This window comes from Phocoena phocoena, chromosome 15 (assembly GCF_963924675.1).
Source record: "Phocoena phocoena chromosome 15, mPhoPho1.1, whole genome shotgun sequence".
NCBI lineage: Eukaryota > Metazoa > Chordata > Mammalia > Artiodactyla > Phocoenidae > Phocoena > Phocoena phocoena.
Window position 1 is genome coordinate 35,834,951 of NC_089233.1, and position 19,261 is coordinate 35,854,211.

Here is a 19,261-nt window from a genome sequence, read left to right on the forward strand (position 1 = left end):
ATATTGAAATTGACCACCTTATTGTACTTTCCTTCTGATAGTTTATTTTTCTATGATGTAAAAAGGGAAAATTGTCTTTCCAGAAAATTTATATTCATTTCCAGAATTTATACTCATTATTTTCTTAGTCTTATAGCATTGTCTAGAACTCCCTAAGTATCTTGGGACTTCCCTGGTGGCACAGTGGATAGGACTCCGTGCTCCCAATGCAGGGGCCCCAGGATCGATCCCTGGTCAGGGAACTAGATCCCACATGCATGCTGCAACTGGGAGTTCACATGCCACAACTAAGGAGCCAGTGAACCACAACTGAGAAGCCCTGCAGCCGCAACTAAGGAAACCATGTGCTGCAACTAAGGAGCCAGTGAGCCACAATTAAGACCCGGTGCAACCAAGTAAATAAATAAACAAATAAATAAAAACCCTGGACCTGAGCCCCAGCTTCCAGCTCTCTGGTTCAATGACTTTGGACAAATTATTGGACTTCTTGGCCCGTTTCCTCCTCTATAAAACTGAGATGAAACCCACTGCTCAGACTTGTAGAGCGTTGAGGAAACGTATATATGGTGCTTGACCCCACGCCTGACAGGGCAGCTGCCACTGGAAGCTATTAGTACCATTCTCAGTCTGCTGTCCTGTTCAAGACATTTCATCCCTTATTGGCTGGGAGCTAACCGGGGCTGTGACTGCCCTGCTGGCCCTGTGATCTGCAGAGACAGGTGGGGTCCCAACAGCCTCCCTGATGCAGACGTCCTCAAGGTCATTTGGTGTCAGACTGAATGTAATTGTGAGAGCTGAGCTGCAAACCTAGGACAATAAGCAAGCTGAGCCCACCCCTCCCCAGCAGGAGAAAAAAACCCGAAGAGAATGGGAAGCTTCAGAGCTAAAAAACCAGAAGGCCAGGAGTAAAACAGCCAGGCAGGGGCGGATAGGGCAAATTATAAAGGACATGTGCAAAGAGACCAAGGTGGTGAGAAATAGGAGAGGAAGCTGGCAGCAGCCTCAGAAAGGACCAGGAGAGGCAGGGTCCCTGGTAAGTGAGAAATCCTCACTGGATTACAGCTGGGTCCTCAGGGACGCAGGTGAAAACGTCCAGTCACAAAATGCAGGCCCCAGTGCCTGAGACAGGAGACAGGGAAGGCAGGAGACACTGAGCATGAATTCCCATGCTGGCTCGGCCCTCCTCCCAGCTCCCAAAGAGAAGAGCCCAGGGAGGGTCCAGAGCTCAGTGGGCAATACCTGGGACAAGTGACCACAGCAGCAGACCACCTCACCGGGTCCACAATTTCAGAAGTGGCCAGCTGACTTCAGGTTTGGAAACCTCTGTGCTCAGAAGCCTTTGCTATAGGCTCTGGAATGGGTCCAAGCCAGGTGAAGGCTGGGGAGGAAGGTGCCCAAGCCCCCAGAGGGATGACATAGGGATGGCTGAGTGAGGAGACACTGGGTTGACTCCGGAGCCCCCACTTCCCCCCGCCAAGTCTGGGGTCAGCCTCCAGGCCCCACGAGACAGAGCTATAGGCTGTCACTCGAATTCCAAGGCCTTTAATTTGCAGTGAGCATGCCTCCTCCTCAACCGAGCTCCTCCCGTGTTGCCGCGCCCCATCCCCATGCCAGCACCTCCCCAACTCCCTTCCTGGGCCTCCCAGGTCACACCCCCGCAGCAGCTGCCCCCGCTACAATCCCCCTCCTTCCCTGTCTCCAGGCCAGCCCCTGTCTCTCAGCCTCCTAGGTGGGGGCTGGAGGGGGTGCCGCCAGAGCCCCGGCTGCCCCCAGCATCAGCATGGCCAGGGCCTTGGGCCCCGCCGTGTGGATCTTCTCGTGCCGGTGCAGGTTGGAGCGCCGGCTGAAGCTCTTGCCGCACAGGGGGCAGGAGTAGGGCCGGACACCACGGTGGGTGCGCTGGTGGGCAGTGAGGTGCGAGCTGTGGCTGAAGCTCTTGCCGCAGTCGAGGCAGTGGTAGGGCTTCTCGCCGGTGTGCGTGCGGTTGTGGGCGATGAGGTTGGAGCGCTGGCTGAAGCACTTGCCGCACTCAGGGCACGGGTAGGGTTTGACCCCGGTGTGGGTGCGCTGGTGGGTGACCAGGGCTGAGCTCTGCGTGAAACACTTGCCGCAGATGGGGCATTTGTGTGGCTTGGCGCCCGTGTGGGTGCCCTGGTGGGTGACCAAGTCCGAGCGGCGGGTGAAGCGCTTGGCGCAGCGGTCGCACACGTAGGGCTTCTCACCCGTGTGGATGCGCTGGTGCTGGATCAGCGTCGAGTGGTGGCTAAAGCTTTTCCAGCAGGACGGGCAGGTGTAGGGCTTCTCGCCGGTGTGGATGATCTGGTGCTGGATGAGGTGTGAGCTGCGGCCAAAGCGCTTGCCGCAGTCCGTGCACGCGTAGGGCTTCTCGCCCGTGTGCGTGCGCCGGTGCGTCACCAAGTGCGAGTGCCAGCTGAAGGCCTTGCCGCACTGCTCGCACTTGTAGGTCTTCTTGCCGGCGTCGCCGTCAGGGGCCAGGCCCTCCTCGCTGCTCTCAGGGGCGGTTGTCTCCCCCTCTCTGGGTTGCTCTGGGAAGCGGCCCTCCTGGGCTTTCGGGATGCCGATGTCAGGCGGGGCTGGTTCCGACTGTGCCTCCACCGTGGGACCCGGCTGCACATCGTCCTTGGCTGGCCCTGAGCTCTGGCCACCGGCTGCTCGCTGCCCACACCGTGGGGCGTCCCCCTGGGCTCTCCCCACCCTGCTTTTGAAGGACTTCATATCCCCAAGGGCTCCCAGGGATGGGGCTAGCTCCTCCTTGCCCACCTCCACGGCTCCTGGATAAAGAGGGATTCCAGCAAGGCAGAGGCTTTCATGAGGGCCCCGGGGGAATTGTGGAGCTAGAAATTAGGGCAAGGACCTGCTGGGAACCCTGGAAGCAAAAGCCACCCTCCACACAGGAGGGAGGGCTGGTGGCCCTGCCCCAGGAGGGGCTGTGTGTCTGCACCCCACAGAAAACAGCCCGCACTGACACGGGGCACCTGGGAGTGACAGCCACGACCCTACTGCCCCGCCCACCTGTCACCGCTGCACGCACCTCTCTTCTCCTCCTCCTCATCTCCCATCTGCTGGCAGGATCCCGAGGCCTCGCCCTTGCCCTGCACTTGAGAGGCCCAGAAAGGCCTGCTGAAGGGAAACCCTGCTTGGGAAGAGATGCTGTGCTCAGTCAGGGCCTTTCGGGCTGCACAGCAAGGAGAAACCACCCCCCACCTCCCCGGAGAAATGATGGAGCAAAAGAAGAGGGGATGCAGCTCTGCACGGGGCAAAACCAAGTGAGCTCAACAGTCACTGGGGGCAGATGGCCACGCCCTCTCAGGATGCACACTCCGGGGCAACCTCCAGGCACACTCTTCTCAGGGCTGGGCCAGGTCAGCTGCTGGCCACCTCTATGTCACACTGTCCCCAGCAGTGAGTCCAGCAATGTCAGAAACCAGATGCAGTCTTCCTATCCTGCACCTGCACCTTCCCAGGATCACAGGCAAAAAGGGCTCCTGGGGGAGGGGCAGTGGGCAAAGAGAGGCCAAGTGGGAGGGCCTGCGATAAGAGGGCCAGGGACACTGACCACCCAGAAGTCAAGGACCAAAGGCCCATTTGCCAAGTTCCCCAGGGTGAGGGCCTGGGAATTCTGGTCAAGTCAGGAAGAGAGCAGAGGGGCCCTGGCCTCCATGCCCTGATCCAAGCCCCATGGGGGGGAAGGAATGTTTGGACCAACTGGGTGGTTTAGGGCATTTGTGAGGCCTGCCATGGGGCTGTGGAGTGGATGCTGGTTCCCTCTGATCTCCCAAGACTTGCCTGGACCTGCTGGCCTGGGCCCCAGAGAGTGCTAACAATGGGTGGTGAGCAAACCAGAGATAATTAAAGGTGTGAGCACAGCAGCTGCTGTGATCCGGGGGTCCACCAGGGACAACAGGGGTCTTGGCCCGCCATCAAAGTCAGAGGGTGGAATTACCAAGACCCTGGCTCCACCTGGACTAGCAGGTGTGTAACAGATGTGCACTGACAGACAAACAGACTGAATGACCGAATGAATGACAATGAATAAATGAATGCTGATTTTTCCATAAGCCCTCATAAAAGTCTGCCATGAAAACTAGAGCCTGAAACTGAGGAATCAAAGCCCTGGGACTTTACTGCTTACCATGAGAAAAACCAAGGGAGCCAAGGCCCCTCTGAGAAGAGGACACAGCCCTGGGGTGGATGTGACAGCTCAGAGTCAAAGGCCTGGAGGGATTAGCTGGCACTGTTCCCCATCCCCTGGGCTAGCAGCCCGGCCCAGAGCCAGGCTTTCTGGTCAGATACCTCTGAAGCTGGGCTTGGAAGTGGGGGAACTACTGGAATAAGCTAGGGAAGAACTGGAGAGAAGCACAGTCTCTAGGTCAGCACTGTCCAGCACAGCAGCCGCTAGCCACATGTGGTTATTTCAATTCAAATCTGAGCTGATTAAAATGAGATAAAACAAAAAACTCAGTTGCCCTAGCTGCATTTCTAGGGGTCAATAGCCACATATGGCTCATGGCTACCATATCAGCACCGACCAGAACACATCCATCACTAGGAAGCTTCTATAGTACAGTGATGTCTGGATGAATCACAAGAGGGGGTTCAAGCCCTGGAAAGGGAGGAGGAGGTGATGGCAGATAGGCCCCACCTCTGACTTCCCAGGGCCTCAGGAAGCAGCACCCCAGCACGAGTGAGCCCTTACCCAAGGACAGCCCGTTCCTCTTCTGCAGGATATCCCTGTAGAAGCTCTGCTGTGTGTGGTCCAGCCGCCCCCACTCCTCCCGGGAGAGGTACACAGCCACATCCTCAAAGGTCACTGGCATCTGAAACAACATGAAATGCCCACTCTCCAGGACATGCCAAGACGTGGTGGAGGGGCATCGTGGTGCCAGGACAAGGGCAAGACCCCGGCTCCCATCCTGCTGACTCAAGTGAGGCTGGCCCTCGGGTGTGATGAAGCAGGACAGTTGCCCAAGGAAGGCTTTTGGGGGCAAGAACAAAGCGCTTGTGTACAGCAGAAGACAAGAGACAAAAACAAGGATCCTTCTTTTCAGCACCACTGCCAAAGCTCAGGATCTCCAGTCCCCACCCTCAGGTCCAGCGCTCAGATCCAGAGGATGGTTCAGAGACGCTGTCCCTCCACGTCCTTCGGCTCCAGCTATAGATGGGGACACTCACCTGGGACCAGGCAGTGAGGAGCGCCGCGGCCATCCGCCGGTCTCTGGTCCTCCCCTCGTGAGAGAGCACAGGGATCTGGGGGGAGGGGAGGGCTGAGAGAGGAAAGAGGTCCTCAGCGCGGCCACCTCATCCCGCTTGGCCCTCCCACTCCCTGCAGTGAGCTCATGCCAGGCCCACCAGGGAAACCCACAGTGCCTCCAACTCCACCCCCGACCTGATCCAAGAAGAGGGTCAGTGGGCTCTGAGGGTGAGCAGGGGCGGCCTCCAAGGGGCAGGTGGGGCAGACATCAGGGTCTCCCCACCCGGGCTGAGCGTCCACCTGGGAAAGTGCCTCTCTCCACTTCCCTCTCCTCACCTCCGCCAGGCAGGAAATGTGCTTTCTCCTTAGAGCCCTGGCTTAGGGGCACCCAGCCCCGTACTCCTTGAGCTCTGGCCTCCTGTGATGCCACCTCAGGGTGCGGCTCTTCCGGCTCCATCTTGATGTGGGGTGACTCCTGAGCGGCTCCCAACGGCACCGTCCCCTCCGACTCGGAAAGCATTTCTTGACAAGAATGCCCATGACGTGGAGTCTAGAAATAACAGCCCCATCAGCACTGGGACAGAGAATGGGAAACACAGCAGAACTCCACACTCGGGGACCTGCAGAAGCAGACACCGAGGGTGGCAGAACGCACACCCAGATGCAAGGCTGGCCCTGCTTCCGTCTCCGTCCCTGAGACCTGCATATCCGTGGTTCACCCCTGTGAGGCAGGACAGTGAGGGAAGGAGGGGAGGTTCATCGAGGCCCTGCTGGGTGCCCACAGGGCAGATGCCTCTTCCCAATTTGAGCCTCCCACCTCCCACAGGAGTGTGGATTGTTATTCTTTTAATATATGAGGAAACCGAATGTAGTTGGCTGGGTTGAATAGTGTACCCTCAAAATTCATGTCTACTTGGAACCTCAGAATGTGACCTTATTTGGAAAAAAGGTCTTTGCAGATGTAGTTATGGATCTTGAGATGAAATAATCCTGGATTCAGGTTGGGCCCTGAATCCAATGACTGGTGTCCGTAGGAGAGGACACAGGGGCTTCCCTGGCAGTCCAGTGGTTAGGACTCCCGCTTTCACTGCCGAGGGCCCAGGTTCTATCCCTGGTCAGGGAACTAGGATCCCACAAGCCATGCGGCAGCCAAAAAAAAAAAGAGGAGAGGACACAGAAACAGAGGAGAAGCCATGTGAAGATGGAAGCAGAGGTTGGAGTGATGCTGTCACAAACCAAGGGACACCTGGAGCCACCAAAAGCTGAGAGACAGGAAGGATCCTCCCCTAGAGCCTTGGGAGGGGGCCCTGCTGACCCCTTGATTTTGGGGTTCTGGCCTCCAAAGTGTGAGAGAATAAATGCCGGTTGTTTTAAGCCACCCAGTTTGTGGTCCTTTGTTACAGCAGACACAGAAAACTCACACCTCCAGGCTCTGAGATCAGACAATGCCCCAAGGTCACACAGAGCTTGGAGTGACTCGGCCAGGACTTGAACTCAGTGTATCGGACTCACAAGTCACCCCCAGGGCCATAACTTCTTGAAAGTGACAGGAAGACATGTGGCCTTGGGCCATTTCAGTCCTAACTCAATTGGTCAGAGCTGTTGGCAGTTTCTGATTTGGAAAAAATAAGTCCAAGCATACCTCTAACTGTGCTGAGGCCTTGCACCCACCTAAGTCTGATGGAAGGGAAACTCCTCTCAGGCTCACCCCCTTTAGCACTGTCCCCCACAATGGTACTGCCAGGATCCTCCCTCCCCTCTTCATAGCAGCCTCTGCCCCAGCCCTCTGGGAGCTGAGGAGCAAGCTTTTGAGTCAGGCTACCGGGGCTGGAATCCAGAACCACCGCTTACCAGCCTTTCAGTCCTGAGCAGAGCAGAGCACTGGGAAAGTCACTTCCCTTGCACTGGGAGGCCCTGGTGAGGCCTCATCATCACCACCCATAGCACTGGGCACCAGCCAGCCTTCTGCTGGGAACTCAAGCCTATCCCTCCACCTCCCCACCCACCTCAGTATATAAGACTCTCAGGCCAGGAGTCAAAGTTCCTGGGAGCCACACAGGCCAGGCGGCCTCCGAGACTCAGCTGCTCTGCCTCCACACAGATAACACATGAGAAAGAGCTCTCCACTCCACAAAGTTCTGGATAAACAAAGAGCAGTGCTGGTAATTATTATTATTACTCTACTGTGTGAGCTGACAGAATCCAACATCAGCACAGAATGTTGTGGACATATGAGGCCCACTGGGAGTTACAAAGGCATTATGGAAGGGAAAGTGAACTGCAGTAAAAATTCTTTGTGCTTCTATGGTATGAAAACAGAACTGACACTTGATTTGTACTTGAACTTACAGCCACTGGAAACCGTAGCTGAGGATTTCCAGGTTTCTCTGACCTAGGTTCTAGTTGCTGTGGGTGGTGTTGTTTTATATGTTACAATAATGAGCACCGGGCTTCCCTGGTGGCGCAGTGGTTGAGAGTCTGCCTGCCGTTGCAGGGGACAGGGGTTCGTGCCCCAGTCCGGGAAGATCCCACATGCCGTGGAGTGGCTGGGCCCCTGAGCCATGGCCATTGAGCCTGCGCGTTCGGAGCCTGTGCTCCGCAACGGGAGAGGCCACAACAGTGAGAGGCCCGCGTACCGCAAAAAAAAAAAAAATAATAATGAGCACCTACAGGCTGATGAGCTGCTCACAGAGGCCTCTCATGCCTATTATCTTCTCTGAGCCTCCCAATCACCTGGCAAGACAGGTGGGAATGGCAGGCACATGATCCGCATTTTATAGATGACACACCTGGTTCCCAGAGGCCAAGGGACCTGCCCAAGGTCGCACATCCCGCTGCAGCTGACTCATGTTCCCCCAGTCCCAAGCTTGGTGACCCTGGTCTCCCCGCAAGTCGTAACTACACACACATAGGCAACAGGTACAGGAAGGGTTATGTGCTCAGACCCAGAAAGAGAGGCGGTGCGGGCCCAGGCAGAGGGGAGCAGAGGGTAGACTGAGGCTTGCCCATATGCTCTGAGCACTGTTCAGAGAGCAAACCCCACCCACAGGACCCCTGTGCAGCCCCCTTACTATCTTGTGTAGCCTTTGGTCTGCTGACTACCGAATTCACAAGGCAAAACAAAGCAGTCCCATAGAAGTCGATTCCCAGGTGGAAGGTATTTCCCATCATACCACCTTCTCTTCAACATCCCCCCACCGCATCTACCAGCCCTGCTCCCACGGTGAGTCTAACTCCTCCATTGGTCCAAATGCCCTGCCTTGAAAATCCCCTTCCACTCCAGTTCCTTCCAGTGCATGCCTCCCTCACCCAGCACCCCATCCATACCTCTTGGGCTCTCTCCTTGTCCTGGGTAGCACGGATACCTCCACCATCCGCAGACATTTTCTGTCTCAGAGCTACAAAGCTCAGCCGAGTTGTTTCTTGGTCTTGTTGGCCAAGTCCCCTCCAGCTTCTGGCCAGGAGCCTAGAGGAGCAGAAGGAAATCAGCCAGTGTCTCCTGGACACCCCTGAAGCCCCCCAAATTCCCATGCCAGACCAGATCCATCCCTGGTCCCAATCAGAAATAAAACCTCCGAGACGCCCTCCAACGGTCTCACTATGCTGTTTTTTGGTCCCTCTCTTTGACAGAATGCTATTTTGTATTATCCCGTTTATCGTTGAAGCAAGAATCTCACAGCAACTGGGTTAAGGAAAACCGGGGTGACTTGAAATCTGAATCTCCTGTCATCAGGAGCCGAAAGGTCTGCAGAGATCCTGCGAAACAGGTGCTGAGTGGGGCCCCACCCACCACAGCCAGCTCCGCGGAGGAATACAGGCCCCGCCGTCTCCCGGGTCCAGGACACACACACACACACACACACACACACACACACACACACACCCTGCGCTCGACCTGACTCGGTCCTGCCTGGGATCCAGAAATTGAGCTGCCCGCTCTCAGCAGCCCTCCCTGCGGCTGCAACCACCCGCCCGGGCCGGGTGTCCATCCTGCTCACGGTGCCGCACAGATGATGTCCTTCCTCTTTCCGAACCCAGGTCCAGGCCTCCTCTCCCTGCCAGCCCGTAGCCTTCCACCTTTGACCCCGTCCCCTCCTGCCAGCTGGCCACCCGCGCGGGTCTCGGGATCCAGGAGCCCTCCCAGCCCCCCTCTCACCGAGGTGGAGGCGGAGGGGTCACCTCGGGCGGCGGAGCCCCCTCCCCCGGGGAAGGGAGTCTCCGCAGCCTACACCGGGCGCAGGGAGCCGGGTGGAGACTGGGATTAGGGACAACAGGAAGTCCCTCCCAGATCCCGTTCCCCACGCAACTGCAGCCCTACAGCGTTCCCAGCTTGGAGGGTTCCGGGTCTGGGGTCCCGAGGCCGGCTGCACCTGCTCTCGGCCGGGAGGTGACTCCCAGATCCGCGTTGCCGGCTCACGATCGCTTTACCTGGCACGTACTCGTGACACCAGCCAAGCAGGAGCGCCAAAGTGGGAAAATATATTTTGTGTAAGGATTTTGATATTTGACGTTTCAAATTGCAGCTGTCGTTACAGGACGAAGGACACTTTGCCGAGTGGAGGGACATGGTGGTCCTTTTCAGTACACAGAGTTTCTGAAAGTCTTATGGGTGTCTCCGTGGAGACGTCCCTGTATTTCATTTAAGGCTCCCAGACCAGTCAGCAGCTCCTCTGGGTTCCCGCCAAGACTGGCATGGAGTTCCCTCTCCCTAAGAGCAAACTTAGGAAATGAAGAGACCTGGGAACTCCTCAGTACCCACCCCTACACCTATGTCTCACACTTTGGAAAGATGTGGCATCAATCTGATTTTTCCAGACGCTGCCCTCCCGGCGCCCCCAACCAGCTCCCTCTCAAGGCTAGGGATAGAGGTGACAAAGGGGTCTGACCCAGCCATGCATGGGGTCCCAAACCCTCAGACATCCCTGGTGGCTTCATAGTCCACCTCTCAGCTTCTGTCTTCCCTTCAGACTCTGAGAACTAAGGCTCCCAAAACGGGAGAACAGAGACTGTGCTTCACTCCCTGGGGCAAGGCACCCATTTCTCCTTAACAGGGCACAGGAGATGAGTGTCAGGAAAGGGGTGAAGGCCAGCCCTGTAGTCAGATTCCAGGAAGATTCCTGCTGGAAACGTTCCCAGGCCCCCTGCCTTTGGCCCATCAGAGTCCTCTGAGATGCATCCACTTCACTCAGGAAGACAGGCACCACTGGCCCTTGTACCACCCCATCGGTGTGCTGTGTGCACTCACAAGGGTTCAATTTTTTTTAAACTTAGTTCCCAACGCTTAAAAAATTAGGAGGGTTCCAGGACTTCCCTGGTGGCGCAGTGGTTAAGAATTCGCCTGCCAATGCAGGGGACATGGGTTCAGAGCCCTGGCCTGGGAAGATCCCACATGCTGCGGAGCAACTAAGCCCGTGTGCCACAACTACTGAGCCTGCGCTTTAGAGCCCATGAGCCACAACTACTGAGCCAGTGTACCACAACTACTGAAGCCCGCCCACCTACAGTCTGTGCTCCACAACAAAGAGAAGCCACTGCAGTGAGAAGTCAGAGCACCACAATGAAGGGTAGCCCCCACTCACCACAACTAGGGAAAGTCTGCGCGCAGCAACAAAGACCCAACGCAGCCATAAATAAATAAATTTATAAAAAAATAAAAGTGAGGAGAGTTCCCATAAAATTGATTTTCTTGAGAAACCAGAACCACCAGAACAACCCTGGACCCATATTCCTCCCATTCCGGGCCTGATCTCAGGGTGCTACCTTTGGTTCTCCACTTGGCCCTTGCAGCATTTTGAGTTTGCAACTCTGCTTTTGGAGTTCAACTTGTTTTAGGAGTCCTAGAATTCTTATTGATTCTACTATCACTTTGATGAAAGAAAAATTACCCCCAGGGTTTGGCTCTGGTCAGTATTTCCAGGTGTTTTAATCCTCAAAGTAAAGAGAGATGAACAAAATTGTATCAAAAGTCAATACTGTTTTTAAAACAGAGAGAATTATAAAATGAGAAAAAGCCACAGGGGGCCCTGGAAAAGATGAAATGCGCAGTCTGGGAGCCAGACTGTGTTAAGCCAGTGTCCAGAGTAAAGGAACTCAACCTGAGGTGGACCATCTCACACATGGCAGTCCCAGGAGTGCACCAAGTCCAGAAAGAATGGGTGTGTCCTGATTCCTGGGCAAACGTTTCTCTACCAGACAAAAGGGGCTACAGTTCAGGGATACTGAGGAAACCCAGAGGTTTGGATCCCACCATGGGATCACCTAAGTTAGACCAAAAGAAGTCTCAACATTTATTTAACTGTTCAGGAAAAAAAAAAAATATATATATATATATATTTTTTTTTTTTTCGGTATGCGGGCCTCTCACTGTTGTGGCCTCTCCTGTTGCGGAGCACAGGCTCCGGATGCGCAGGCCCAGCGGCCATGGCTCACGGGCCCAGCCGCTCCGCGGCATGTGGGATCTTCCCGGACCAGGTCACAAACCCATGTCCCCTGCATCGGCAGGCAGACTCTCAACCACTGCGCCACCAGGGAAGCCCCAGAAAATATTTACTGAGCATCTGCTATGTGATAGATATTAGCTCCTTCTTGGAAATGAGAGGAAGCCCTTCTAGGGCTGGCTCTAGGCCTGAGCAGGTCTAGGAGGAAGGATTATTGATATCTGCTTTGTGGGAATTGCAGTCCCCAAAAGACTTCAGACCAGGGCAGGGTGAGTCAATAAGTAGAGATCAAAAACCTAAATGCCTTCAGCAACCACGCAGTACCATAAACTACAAGTGCCTTGGGTGTAAGACCGGAGTGGGAGGGACTTCAGGGGCCTCAAGAAACCATATTTTGTTTAAAGGGGGCGGTTGGGGGCTCAGTATTGCCCAAGCATGAGGTTTTTTCAAGAGAAGCCAAAAAAGAATTCAATTTCTATGTGAAATATCCTGACTTTTGAATGTTGATGACTAAAAACAAAAACAAAACAAAACAAAATTAAGAACTCCATATAATTCCAGCAGAAAACATCTGTTGTCCCACTCACAGGCCACCAGGTTAGAGACGTACTTACCTCAGGAGCCTGTTTACAAGGCGCTTATCAGTGCTTCAGGCACGGGAAACACTCAACAAATGCCAACTCCACTATCCTGCGGCTTCAGTGAGCTTGAGTAAGAGAGAATACGCCACCTTTAGTAAATAAATCGTGATCTACCCTCAGACTGGCCTGCGAGCTGATTCAGGTCTTAAAGAGGACCTTACAAAAAAGCAGCCAGAATAATAAAAACTAGAAAAAAGAATCATCTGATGTAAGAAAAATAAAAACAAACGTGTGTTAATGAACACTGTTAAGCCAGGCTGGAGACAGGGAGATGCAGAGATTTAGCCTTAGAAGGAGAGACGACAGGGGCAAATAAAGGAATGTAAGAGAAGCCAAGAAAAATAGGAATAATCGAGTAAACAGCAGAGCAAATGTTAACCATTGAAAAAGAAGAAAAGGAAGCCAGTACAAGTGTTAGGTAGGTGGAACCCCGGAAATAAAACAAATTTTGAAGAAAAAGAACAACTCCCAGGGCCGCTGGAGACCAGGTAGTGAGAGTTCAGGTGCCGGGCGGCCCGCTCACCGCCGGTGGCGTGGAGGCAACCCTGCGGCCCCGTCCCCTGATGCGAGGCGGACGCAGGGGGAGGCGTTCGGAGCCACAGGAGGCCCAGGAACCCCGCGCGCACAAGTCGTCGTTCCCCAGCCAGCTCTGCAGCCCGCAGGGCAACTATGCGGGGAGCGCGTCTCCCAAGCAACAACTGCCCCGCCCCGCCCCCACAGGAGACGCGGTGATTGGCTGTCACCTCCCTGGCCCCGCCCCCACAGCACTGCCCTGCTGCCCTTACCTGCGCGCTGCTGTCCGCGCCCCCGAGGGGCAGTCCCGCCGAGGACGAAGGGTCATCCTGGTGCTGCCGGACCCTGGCCGGTGTGCCCGCGTTTCCCGTCCGGCTGCCCCGTTCCAACTTCCGGTTTCCCCGGGTTTCTCGTGGAGCCCGCCTGTGGGCCAGGGGCACGGGGGCAACGGGGGCGGTGAGGACCGCGGGGCGGACACCCGGGAGCCCTCGAGTTTCCGGTGGGAAAACTGAGGCTGGCCGAGCGAGGGCCCTCAGCTTGAGAGCGCCGGCGCCGGGGTACCCGGGAGCACGAATTCCGGCCCAGCGCCCCATCCAGCCTCCCAGGTCAAGGGTTTCCGCCCCTCACACGTTTTGAGTTTTGTTTTGTTTTGTTTCAAAAATGGGAGTATATGCTGCTGACGTGCCCCCTGTGTGCGTGACACATATTTAGTATAAAAAACATATAGAGAAAACAAAACATGTAGCATGTCAAAGACATACACAGCCATACATTATGAAGTGGTGAAAGCAGATTTTATTCGGTAACTACGGACAGCAGGGCAAAGAGCTGCGCTCCATCCGATGTGCTGCTGAGGTCGCTGGGTGTTTCAAAGTGGAATGGGGGCTGCGGGGGGCGGGGGGTAGTGAAAAGTCACAATGAGCCAGTCAGTGAAGCTGCAATTAGGCCAGGTGTGTCTGCTACCTGGCAGGTGTGGGAGGCAGGAGGAGTCTATCCTCCCACAGAGAAGGGAGACAGAGGCCCTGTCCCTCCTGATGAGTACATTTCAAGGGAATGGCTCTCAGGTCAGTGAAAGATTGTAAGAGTTATAATCTTCTTCTGAGTTATAAGAAACACATATTCACAATTATAAGCTCTTTTTAGTAAGTGCTCTAAGAAAGGGAGGCTAGGGGCCCATCATCAGGCATTAGCTAGAATGAACAGTAAATTTTCCTGGCAGCTTTGAGCTTTCTCAGGCAGGCATTTTAATGGGGGGCTGGGGTCATCATGGCTTTATGCTGCTAGAAGCTATGCTAGAGTTTGGTCAAGTCTCAGGGCAGGTTTGGACGGATGGTTATGTGTCAAGAGTTCTGCTGTTCTCAAGCGGTGCCTTGCTGTCTTTCAACTGCGGCATATTCTGTTGTATGGCTACATCACAATGTCTAACCAGGAGCCTACTCATCACCCAATTCTTGATGCCCTTGCCTTGCAGCAACTGGAACTACCCAGCAGCTCTTATTGTGGAGGCTTTGCTCCTTTCCAGTGGGTGAACAAGACTAACATCTGATCTTGCAACAGGGCAGGCAGAGAGGCTGCCAACCCCAAACCTGGCTCCTGGATCTCAGCTGTGATGCTGGCCCAGAAGCCTGCCCATCACAGTCAGCAGAAATGGCTTTCTCCTGCCCTGGGCAAGCTCCAGGAGGAAAGGAGCCTCCTCCCTAGGCAGCAATTCCAAGTGCTTCTTACCATGATTGTCAAGGCTGGCAGCTTCAGCCTCAGCCAGGCAAGCCGTGAACACCAAGGCCAGAAAAGCCCCCAAACTTAGTAGGGTTGACTGGATATATTCCCCCAAACACCCACATACCACCTTCCAGAACATTTTCTCTACCTGGGAGCTAAAGACAGCTTACAGTACAGGCAGGGAGGGGATTCTCTGTTGAGACCAAGCTCAAGAGTCACTCCACTTGGCTCTTTGGAGGTAGATATTAGAGTAAATTAAGTTACTTTCCCTATAGAGGTTGCTGCATTTTTAGGAAACCAGGACACTATCATCATCCTAAAATACCCTTCACTGTTGCTGCAGTCACCTCCTGCTATCTGATACCTAAAGGGTGCCCCAGTCTTGGGTAGAGTTTAAGGTACATTCACTCACGAAAGCTAAAGACACTGAAGCAGGTGGGGATGGGAGTACTTGGGAGGCATTCTGACTGGCTCAGCTCTGAGGACCCCTCCTGGGAGCAGATGACAATGGCACTCAGGCACCCACCCTTGATGTCCTTTTCACCCCTTCCTCCTGCTGCACTCTCTGGCACCTACCCTCAGCTCTCAGACTCCTTCCTCTACATGGCATGTGGTCTTTCACTAGTGTCTCTTCTTTTCTTTTTTTTTTTTTTTACTCAGTTGGGTGTGAAAAAGAATGTAGAACTTCCATTAGTTTTACTTTCTCTCCTTTTAAAAATCCTATTTTTGTGAATGCTTTATAATGTGAAAAAAAATCAGGGTTCCATGGAGAAACAGCTGATCCTAGGACTGGGGCAAGAAATGCACAAGATGAGTCTGCAGACAGTGGGAGGGGAAATGGTACAAGCCCTCTGGACAAGTGTGGCAGAATCTTCTGAACCTGACCATCCACATACCCTGTGACATAGCGATTCACTCCTGGGCACAAGTCCCGCAGTACGCACTTATATGGTTACCCGAGACCTACAAGAACTACTAAGCGTGGCCTCAAACTGAAAACCACCCCCGTGTAGACACAGTAGAATGAACAAATAACACAATGGGGGAATACTATTCAGGGAATAAGCAACGCGTGGATGACTCCCTCACTGTGCAGTAAGGTCAGATGAGAGTTCCTATTGTGTGACTTCACTTACACGGAGTTCAAAGACAGACCAAACAAATCTGCTGTGGTTGGAAGTCAGGATAGAGAATATGGGGGAAGGGAAGTGACCAGAAGGGGGCACCAGAGTAGGCCTGAGAGGGCTAGTAAATTCTGATTTGATTGGGATGCTGGCTAAAGGGCTGTTTTCGCTTGGTGGAGACTCATCACGCTCTTCGTTTTTGGTTTGCGCACAATTTCTGTACATTACACCTAAAAGTTTACTTAAAAAAAAAAAAGGAAATGAATGAAGAGAAACCATAAGACCATTGCTATGATCCAGGCAATAAATGATGGTGACCTGGACTTGGTAGCAGCAGTGGAGGTAGAGAAACACATATATGAAAAATATTTAGGCTATCAGACCTACAGAACTTGGAGACTGATGAGATGTGGGAATGAGTTAAAGCAAGGGGGTCAAGGATAAATCCCAGTACATGGCTTGAGCAACTGAATGGATTGTTCTACACTTACCGAAATAGAGAATACCAGGAAAGACAAGGTCTGATGTGGAATATTCCCTCAATCCACATTTAGTGAGTGTTTACCATGTGCCGGGCACTGGAGATACAGCAATGAACAGCAGCAAAGCCAGCCTTGTGGAGCTTGCGTTTAAGTGGCTGGGTGAGGGACTTCCCTGGTGGTCCAGTGGTTAAGACTCCGTGCTCCCAATGCAGGGGATCTGGGTTTGAATCTGGGTTTGATCCCTGGTCAGGGAACTAGAACCCGTATGTATGCTGTAACGAAGATCCCATGTGCTGCAACTAAGACCCGGCGTGGCCAAATAAATAATTTGTTTAAAGTCATACAGTGGTTCACCCTCTCTTCAGTGCTTCTCAGTCATTTCTACCTTAGCAGTGAGATTAGAGTAAACCTAGCCCAGAATCCTGCCAAAGTGTGTTCTTAAGTCTTTGTTCTGTCCTGAATTCTGTACCACCTGGAATTAAACCAACACATTAAAAAAAAAAAAAAAGAATGAAGAGGAACTAGCAAAGTGGGGATGTGAGTGAAAGCATCCATTCCAAGCCAGGGCAGGATCAGACTGGCATGTTCAGGAATTGAAAGGCAAAGGCAAAGAAGCCAGAAGATGAGATCCATGGTAGGAAGGGGCTGTGGGATGAGCCCCAGGCTGAGCTGTCTGGATTTAGCTCTAAGTGCCATAGGAAGCCACAGAAGAGCTTTGAGCAGCAGGGTGAAGGGATGCAATTAAACCATCTGCCCAAGTCGCACAGCAGCAAATGGCAAAACTGAGACTGCAGCTCGGGCTTGCAGAGCCAATGGCTGGCTCCTACCAAAGAGACAAGATGAAACACCTGGGAGAGAGCTAGTTTACAGACACTGAAGAAAGACCAGGACAGGTGCAATGCTCACTCCTGTTCTCATCAAAATCCCCAGTGCTTCTGTACCAGGGCTGGTCCTTAGTGAGGGGTCTGGCTGTGCCATAAACACTGCAATTACTCCATCAAGATTGCAACCACCCAGAGGAAAATGCTGGGGTTATGGCTACAGGAAAAGATGTTACTAATGCAGTTAAGAGACAGGCATTTAAGCCTCTGGATGAACCAAAGGCTAATCAAGGGATCATAGTGTTTTTAATAGCAATTCTTCCCAGAGCTGGAGAAGGATTTCTCCCTTTGCCCTGAATAATTCTAAATGGAGGAATCCTAAGGAAACTGAAAATACAAGGAAATTTGTTTTTCTTTTGCAATCTCTGAAGAGATAAGAGGAAAGAAGAAGACCCCATCACTATTTTCAGGTGCTTTTGCTGACCTGGATAATACTAAACTTAATTTTTTTTCATATTTAATAAATAAATGGTAAGTTGGGGTTTGTTTTTGTTTGTTTTCTAGACACCAGTTACTTCCCCCCAAAATCTAAGGTAACAACTAGAATAGTTTAAGTGTGCATTTTCAAGATAATTTTAGAAGATATTGATATATATCCTAAACAGGTAGATTTATATTAAAAGTCCTTTGAAGATGTGTTTATCATTTTTAGTAAATGGAGTAAAGTAACAATCCAGCAACTTCACAAGAATTTTCGTCTCTCAGTGGCTAACACTCTGGGAGAGGGGAGTGTATTGATATTTTCAAAGATAAGGACGAATGTGAAGGGACTTAAATGTTCAGCTCTTTTTTTTTTTTCCTCGCGACGCGGTTTGCAGCATCTTAGTTCCCGGACCAGGGATTGAACCCGGGCCAGACATCGAAAGCGCTGAGTCCTAACCACCGGACCTCTAGGGAATTCCCTTAAGCCCTTTATTTCTGCAAAGTAATTTGAGTTAATAAACCTTGCCCCCGTGATCTGGTCCTGCCCGGTCTGTAAGCCTCAAGGGGGCAGCACTTGTCCCTTCTATTCAGCACTGGGTACCCGGGGTCAGGGACAATGCCCGGACACACTCGGGGAAGCAAATATTTCCCGAATGAATGGTGCGCGCGCGTGGTGGGCCAGGAGCGCGGGTATTAGTCAAAGCCCATACCTGGGCCGAGAGTTAGGATTGAAGGAGGCCAAAAGCTAGTGTTGGTCTTGTCTCACTCCAGGCACTTGCCTTTCTGCCTGGATGCTATTTCTGGGAGTTAGGTCAACTTGGTCTCTGCTTTTCTGACAGATTTCCAGGAAAGGTGTGCACCTGAGTCGAAGGTCTGGAAGACAGCGTCAACAGCAAACACCGAGCCTTCCCTCTGTGCTCCCAGCCAGCTCCCCCAGGCACCGAGACCACCTTACCCGAGGAGGCCACGCTCCTTCCTGCAGTTCTCCGCCATCATGTCTAGACAAGGCCCACAGCTCCCGGTCGAGTTGCCCCCACTCCCAGGAGTCAGACACGGCCTCGTCCTCGAAGGCGGCAGCCATAGGTGCGCGTGTCAGTCCTGGAGGCGGGGCAGGAGCGGTGGTGCCCGGGGGAGGGGGCGTGATGGTCCAGCCTAGGTATAGGGGTACAGGAGACGCCTCCGCCCCGCCTCCCAGGCCAGGCCCAGCGGCGGGGTTTCCTTTCCACATCCGGGGTGGGGTTTCATAGTCCCGCCCCGGGTGGGTTTCCTGGCCCGCCCCAGACAGGGGGGCTCAGTAGCCCCCGACTGCCCCCGAAGTAGCGGGAGTACGCGCTGTGGAGTGCCCGGTGCGGGGTGCCAGCAAACCTCGGAGGGCGGTGGACTCTCTGCTCGGCGGTTCCTCATCCATTTTGTCCGTCCTCACGTGTGCCAGGCGCTAGGCTAGGCGCGGAGGATGCAGAGCTGACAAGGGAAACGGACCACACTGTCCGCAGGGAGCTTTGGTCCAATGAGATCCACGCTAGACAATTAAAATAAAGGAACAGGAGCAGCCCAGGTGCTGTTAAGTGCAGGAGACAAGACCCGGCCGAGGAGCCAGAGCAAGCGCAGGATCTGGCCGCCCGTCGGGGCAGCCTCTGAGCAGGTTGGAGCCCTGAACGCTCAGCGAGGCACCGCGGACTCCCCAGAGGAAGTGCCCATCTGGCTGGAGCGAAGGGCATGACGCAAAGAGGCCCTTTAGAGCAAAGGGAAAGGCTTGACTTTGGAGTTAGAGTTGGACTCAAGGCTGTTGGTGAGGTCACTTCGCCTCCTGGGAGCCCCTGCTTGGTCAT

At 53.7% G+C, this 19,261-nt stretch overlaps 1 protein-coding gene across 1 annotated transcript; it reads right to left on the reverse strand.

Moving 5' to 3' along the window:
• Nucleotides 1-1,725: 1,725 nt before the first annotated feature.
• On the reverse strand, nt 1,726-8,596 carry ZNF205 (zinc finger protein 205). The gene is made up of 6 exons (XM_065893664.1): nt 8,540-8,596; nt 5,549-5,762; nt 5,194-5,285; nt 4,718-4,838; nt 3,041-3,154; nt 1,726-2,792 (listed from the first exon to the last, which is right to left on the reverse strand). Exons 1-6 carry the CDS (start codon nt 8,594-8,596, stop codon nt 1,726-1,728), a joined length of 1,665 nt encoding a protein of 554 aa, XP_065749736.1.
• Nucleotides 8,597-19,261: the final 10,665 nt, after the last annotated feature.

Bases quoted from the DNA above. Each gene is read 5' to 3' on its own strand.
- ZNF205 (XM_065893664.1), bottom strand. From the start codon at position 8,596: ATGTCTGCGGATGGTGGAGGTATCCGTGCTACCCAGGACAAGGAGAGA. The intron at 3,155-4,717 runs GTAAGGGCTCAC...CTTCCCAAGCAG, and splicing joins GAGGAACGGGCTGTCCTTGG to GGTTTCCCTTCAGCAGGCCT. The intron at 2,793-3,040 runs GTGACAGGTGGG...CTCTTTATCCAG, and splicing joins GAAGAGAGGTGCGTGCAGCG to GAGCCGTGGAGGTGGGCAAG.